We start from the raw sequence: 7,460 nt of genomic DNA, 5'->3' as shown, positions 1-7,460 counted from the left end.
CTCAAACAACTAGTAGTAGCATATAAGAGATTCTTACCAGATTCTTTTCTATACACACATAATGTGTACCCACATTTATGCACCAAAAACTCATTTCTGGTAACATATAATGTGATAACCATATGAACGGGATGTCCGGTCTTGTCCCTAACCGAGAACCATTTTGAGTGAAAACCCATGGAACAACTTACAAGTCGAATAAAATATATGTCATGCGTAAAAAGAAATAAACATTTTATTAATTAAACCGGGTTTGATGGACACATATCCAACACAGGCAACATTCTTTTTCCTCTTTTATTTTTTAACCCATGGTGTAGAGATTCTCAAAGAATTGAAGTCATAATTACTCGCTTATAGTACAAATTACAAACTACAAAATCAAAAATGCCCTCAATATGCCAATAGTCTAACCACTATAAAGGTGGCAAGTGAAGAGATTATTGGTTCAACATCAATAAAGGAAAAGTCAGGTGTTTATTAATAAAAGCTACCTAACTACCTTATTCCTTCTTTTTATGAGTGTGGAATTCTAGATCACCTACTTTTCACATGTTGATAGATCAGTGAACCAAATTTGGCATCTCCTTTACTTCGGCTAAATGTTGGTTCTCTTCTCCTAACTGGTTGCAAGAGAATAGATTTTTTTTTTTATAGATCCTACTTTAGTCTATTTTAAGGGGAAGAGATGGTGTGAACCAAGAGGCTTGGACCCAAGGCCTCCTGATAACAATGGACTTTTATGCATCACAAGCTATCAAGTGCCCTAAACACTTGTTCACAACAGACCTTAAACTTTGTTTCTCCTTGATCTAATAAATTTTCTTTACCAAAAAAATAACAAAAGCTTCATGTACAGTTAAATGACTTGTATGAGTAGGTGATGCCATTCGTCCTCTTTATTTCCATAAATGCCTCTTCATTCACGCTTAATGGTAGTGCATACACGTACTAGTAAGTGACCCGGGCTCTCTATCAATCTCCACAACATTCCTATACAAAGTAGGTAAGCATTCCTATTTCTTCTTCTAATTCTATTTTTTTTTTTTCAATAAAAATTGGGTTAACAATTGGTGATCATTAATTGTACCCAATACACTCTCCCAACAGCCCTCATTTAAAGATATAGTTCAATTTGAGAGATCAATATTGGTAGTTATAATAAAGCCCTTGAGCCATCCCCTTTCTAAATAAAGAGGAACCAGTTCTGAAGCTGTTCTTACACACCATTGCATTGCCTTTTAGTAGCTCTATTCTCTTAAATTTCCTCAGGAAGTCTCTCTTTTCTGTCTCAAGTCTCAACCATGGTTGTTCCAGACAACACCAAAGGTGGAAACATGATCTTTGATATGAGATTATCGTCGGTGGTACCGGCACGACTGACCGGAACAGATGTGATCCATGAACCAATTAATATGGATTTGGCAATGAAGCTTCATTACGTAAGAGCTGTTTACTACTTTAGAAGTAGTTTGGTGGTTGAAGGGTTTGGTGTTTACACTGTCAAAGAAGCCTTATTTAGATGGTTTAACCTCTATTCCCATAGTTGTGGAAGGTTCAATAGATCTGAATCAGGTCGTCCATTCATCAAGTGTAACGATTGTGGGGCACGGTTCATTGAAGCCAAATGCAGTAAGAGCCTTGATGAATGGCTGGAAATGGAGTCCTTATCTCTTCACAACCTTCTTGTTTCCAATCAAGTCCTTGGTCCTGACTTGGATTTCTCTCCACTCGTCCTTATACAGGTACTCTCTCTCTCTCTCTCTCTCCTATTATCTATTAGGGATGTAAACGGATCCGATGCGGCTCGGATAGTGCTATATCCGCATCCGCATCCGCATCCAATTAGCTTTCGGACGGATTCGGATAGTGCTAAATGGATACGGATACAGATACGGATCGGATATTTTATCCGTTTACATGTAAATATAGCTTTTCAGATAGATATAGCCTATCCGTATTCGCATCCATTTAGCTTTCGGACAGATTCGGATAGTGCTAAACGGATATAGACACGGATTTTGGCTATTCATTTACACCCTTATTATAGAAGGACCGGATTACCAAACATTTACAAATTCTGAACTCATGACTATCTAATTGTTATTGGTGAAGCCGGATCTCAGTTTAATCCAGGTAGTACTATTCACTTTTCCCAATGTACTGCGTGGTTAGGGGCAGTTTTGTACTTTGAGGATTTAGGGGTTTTCTATCTGAAAATTTATCCTCTCAAGTGTGGTGCACTGCCCAATGCACCACAATTAAGAATCCAACTGTCCACCTAATCACTTGAAAGGATAAAAAGATGTTAGTGCCCATGTTTTTATGATTAGATTCTTAAGTGTGGCACACAGGACAGTGCACCACACTTGAAAAGATGAATATCTTCTCTATATTGTAATGTGTCATAAAACCCCATATATAGGAAATGATCTCATAAAAAGGTGTGTAAAGATTTTTAATTTCTTAATTAGAATAGTGGAAACTCTGATTTATCGCACTGTCATAGATGTAGCCCATCTTGAATGAACCACATAAAATCTTTATGGGTCAATGTTCTCTTTGAGGGAGCGTGGCCAATGAGGGAACGCATGTTGGCATCATGGGAGGCAGAATTTCCACCTTTCATGGGGGCAAGACAGTCATTTCGTCCCCTCTCTATGTCTAGGCATGGGCGTGTACACTCCCCTACGGAGAACTTCTATGTATGTGTGATTTCTTTTTGGGTTTTTCCTTTTGCTATTGTTATTCTGTTGTGATGTTAGTTCCTAACACTAATTTCGTACTTCCTACTTCTAGCTTTCCTTTCATATGGATGGTTAAGTTATACAATTGTGTGGATGTTTGGTTACAAGATGACTCTAAGCCAACTCCATAGATGTAGAGTGGAGTGGAGAGGGTCCCAGCATAATCAATTGAATTTTTATCCTCTCTTGTTACAGCACGGTGCTGTAACGCATCGTGCGGCGGCTGCACAGGCCATGTGCACCATGTGGGGCCCGCTGTGCCACATGGCCTGTGCACCGCCGCACGATGCGTTACAGCACCGTGCTGTAATAGGAGACGATAACGATTCTAATCAATTTGGGTTCCATTTTTCTAACTATTCGCGTTATTACATGGTTTAGTTTTAACCCTGACCTAAATTGTACTGATGCAACTTCATTCTCACATTTTTTAGGTCTGAATCAGTTCTTACCTATATTTTGGTATCTGAACTGTTTATTTCATAAATATTTTGAGATGTATTTTAAATTTAATCTTATTTACGCTAGAACAATTTCTTCTCATAAAAGTAAATGAAATATGACTTTTTATTGCTTTTAGATTTGATGCCTAAGTACACATATGACATATATTAAAAGAAAAAAAATGAAAATCAAGGAAAAATGAAGGAAAAGGGAGGTGAACGGATCGGATTCGGCTAGGATACGGATCGGATGTGATTGGATCCATACATTCCTTGGCTGAATAAGGATAACTCTAAATGGATTTGGATGGATTCAGATGCGGATAGAATTCGGATTTTCGACCATCCGATTACATCTCTACCTTGTGTAACCTAGATCTTCCTCTCCCTAGCGGATACAATTCACTCTCAATCCATATCTCTTAGATCATGATTCTCTTTTCCTCATATTCTAGAACATGTTGAATCTTTCAAAAACCCCCAAGATCATTATTTACTTAATTTTTTATAATTAAGTATTCAGATTTTTTTCCAGACGGATTTTTATCGGAATATTTGGATTTTTTCCAGATATCTCTAAACGAATACGGATGTTCCTAAATGGATACGGATGCAGATTGGATTCGAATTTTCGATTATCCATTTACATCCCTAATTGGAATGTCCAATTAATAGTCTACCTTATCTCATCTTATAACTAATATAAGAAGTAAGATTAAATATATAGAAAACCTACTATAGTGACATCAAATTAAACTCTCTCACATTAAATTTTTATTATTTATTCTCGCCTATTTTGATCATGTGAGCCTCATGTGATGAGTGATTCCTTTTTTAGGATCACCATTGGTGTGGCATGCTGATTCTCCCACACTAGCATAGCCTTTATACTTTGTACAATGTAATTTAAATAAGGGCTCATGTTCTATGTGCCGCAGCGCAGGCTGCGCCCAGACACATGGGCTTGCCACTTAGGGGGGCAGGGTGGTCATTGTGCCCACCCCCATGTGTCTGGGTGCAGCCTGCGCCCCGACACAGAGAACATTCTCCCCTTAAATAATCACTCAATCTACTCAAATTTGCTTCTGTTTTCAGATGACTACTTTCAAATGTGGAGGAAAGGCACTGGGCTTCAGTTGGGCTCATGTCCTTGGAGATGCATTCTCACTTTCTGAATTCCTCAACTTGTTGGGCCAAATCATGTCTGGTCATCACCCACCTAACTCACCCACCCTACCAAAACCTGCAGAATCCAAAGCTACTAATAAACCTAATAACCCACAATCGTTTTTGGTTGAACCACTTTCAGTGAAACGGGTTGAACCGGTTGGAGACCATTGGATAGCTGCCAATAACTGTAAGATGGAAAACTATTCTTTCCATATCACAGCACAACAATTGAAGGCCATGAGTTCAAAGAAGTTTTTTCCAACTACCAAAATCCCACTATTTGAATCTCTCTCTGCTGTCTTCTGGCAATGCTTAGCAAGAGTTAGAGAAGGATCAGAACCAAAAACTCTGACCATATGCCGAAACAGAGAGAAGGAAATAACTAATTTGAGCAGCAACAAACAGACAATAAACACTGTTCAGGTTGATTTCTCTGTCACAGAAGCTGATCCGAATGTATTGGCAGAAATGATCATGGAAAGTCAGAAGGTGGATGAAACAAACAAGATTGAAGAAATGGTGGAGCAGGATCAAGGGTTGTCTGATTTGATCATTTATGGTGCAAATCTAACATTTGTGGATCTGGAAAAGGCTGACCTTTATGGATTGGAGTTGAAGAAACAGAAACCAAGTTTTGTGAATTATACAATTGATGGGGTAGGAGATGAAGGACTCATTTTAGTGATGAAGGATCATCCAGGAAATGTCAATGGCGACGAAGGAAGGACTGTGACTGTCATTCTTCCAGAAAATCAGATATTGAAGCTAAAAGACGAGCTCGGAAGAGAATGGTCTATTGCTTGATGAGCTCTGTTTTGTGTTTTCTTTTTCCTTTTTATTTGGCTTGGTATAATAGTTGGAGTAATTGCATGCATGCTGTATGTTAAGGTAATGTATTGTAGTTGTATTTCCCTTTAGCCTTACAATGAATCGGATAGGTTAATATATAAAGGATTACAATGGCACATGTTTGAGTTAAAATAAAACCGCAAGCGTACGGGTCAATCGTAGCTACGGGTTGAACACGAGGAGATATACGTCACTCTATTTAACTAACTTAAAAGTAATGCAAAGTGAACCAAATTAAAGTGTTAAATTAAACTAATGAAAATTAATGCATCCTAACTCATAAGCATCTAACAAAATTAAGGGATTAACTTGGCGTCCTAACACATGAGCATCTAACCTATCAAACTAAAGCGAATTGAAAAGAATAAAATTGTAACATCATATAATAACCACATAAAAAGAAATAAGGGAATAAAAGTGCATCCACAAACCACAATCATATAAAAAAAATAATAAAAGAAATAGAGGGAGAAGAAGAAGAAGAAGATGGAGAGAGACAGAGGAGAGAATGAGATAGAAGAGAGGGAGAATGAAATTGAGAGTTTAAAGAATGCAAACTTAGATGTGTTTGAACCGGATTAATTGAAGAAGCTTGAATGAATACTTGCATGAACTTACCATGGCCTCCTCTTCTAAATCTCCAAGTCTTGTCATCAACATAGGAGCTTAGACTAGGAAGCTTTAAACTAAAATTATTACAACCATATTGAAGACATTAAAGCTTAAACTAATCCTATTACAACCATTAACTAATCTTATGAAAGCAAAATTAAGAACTTGAAAGAACTAATCTTATGAAATCAAACTAAGAACTAAAGCCAAAAATAGGAGAAGAAGAGAAAATTTCACTAAGTGAATGAACTAAAAATTACACTAAAAACTGAATTAAAATTGAACTAGAAACTAACTAAAAACTGAACTAAAAAACTAACTTCTTACAACCCAAAGGGCAAGGGGTATTTATAGGGGGAAGAGAGGAGAAGAGAGAAGAGGGAAGTGTAGGAGAAATATTCCCTAAGAAAGAGAATATTCTCTTCTCCTTCCTCCTTTACATTGCATTGAATCCTAAGAAAAAGAAAAAAAAATAGAAAGAAGAAGAAGAGAAGATTGTTTACATAGACCTTCTATTTCTAGAAAAGTAAACTTCTGATTCTAACAAGTGCTTCGTTTTCTTTGTAGATATCTTCTCCAAGCAATAAAATCAAAGCATCTTTGATTTTTCAACCTTTCATAGATGAGAAAATATCCTTCAAAATAAATCTATCCCAAGTAGAATTTCAGAAGTGCCCTTGGAAAGTTGGAGGAGAGAGAGAACGATGACTAGGATTCCACTCATAATTAATGAATTGTCAAATCTATCCTTCAAAAAATGTGAAGCATGGGACGCTTATATAGGTCTCACCATTGTGTTCCTTATGAAAAATCACCCAAAATAGACCCAAATTTCGTCCAATTTGGAGTTCGGAAGCCCAAGATATCTCAAGTTGAAGTTGGACTATCCAGAGCCTTCCCAATGGAATCTCTCGGCTACAGCAAGGATAACTTCTCATTATTATGCTAAAACCCCTCGGATCCGAACTTTCGGTTTACTTTGTCTCTGGTCGACTGTCAATAATTATTAACAAACCCCTGTAGACCATTTTCGTGCGTTGTTACGAAAACGGCCATAACTTCTTCATTTCAACTCGGAATCAAGTGCCGTTTGAACTGTTGCGAAGCTGATTCAATGGGCTACGCATCCATACTATTAACACCTCAAAATTATGCTAAGGGGCTCACTGTAATCACATTCAAATTTGACCAATTGGTTTGATTCTTTTAGTGCTCAATCCAAACTTGATTTTTTCGACTCCTGGGCACTTCTGGCTATTCTTAGCATCTTTTGCTCCATTTACACAAGAATTCATCTAAAACCTGAAAAGCACAAGAAAACACCAAAGTAACTCTATCCAATGTGATAAAATGTATGCTTTATGCCCTAAGATTTCACACATAAATGTGCTCATCAGATTCCCCCACACTTGAACGTTACTTATCCTCAAGTAAACAAAAGAAAAACTAACCTAGAATGCAAAAATCCTAACTCACTTTCGTAGGAATCACGGTTGCACTTAGCATGTGCAACAAGCCTTTAAACCCCTAGGTTACCCCTAGTGGACGAGTTTTGTCTCGTGGGTGTTTGCAGTGAATGTAATCCCAAAATTCAATTGTAAATAAATGTTGCAAATTTTAATCATGGCATAAGTAGGAC

At 37.3% G+C, this 7,460-nt stretch overlaps 1 protein-coding gene across 1 annotated transcript; it reads left to right on the top strand.

Annotated features, from left to right (window-relative positions):
• The first annotated feature begins 1,268 nt into the window (after positions 1–1,268).
• LOC122657723 (protein ECERIFERUM 26-like) lies at positions 1,269–5,175 on the top strand. The gene is made up of 2 exons (XM_043852518.1): positions 1,269–1,745; positions 4,286–5,175. Exons 1-2 carry the CDS (start codon positions 1,305–1,307, stop codon positions 5,162–5,164), a joined length of 1,320 nt encoding a protein of 439 aa, XP_043708453.1. The 5' UTR covers positions 1,269–1,304; the 3' UTR covers positions 5,165–5,175.
• Positions 5,176–7,460: the final 2,285 nt, after the last annotated feature.

The sequence above is a fragment of the Telopea speciosissima genome, chromosome 4 (assembly GCF_018873765.1).
Source record: "Telopea speciosissima isolate NSW1024214 ecotype Mountain lineage chromosome 4, Tspe_v1, whole genome shotgun sequence".
In the NCBI taxonomy this organism is placed as follows: Eukaryota; Viridiplantae; Streptophyta; class Magnoliopsida; order Proteales; family Proteaceae; genus Telopea; species Telopea speciosissima.
This window is presented reverse-complemented; position numbering and strand designations above follow the sequence as displayed.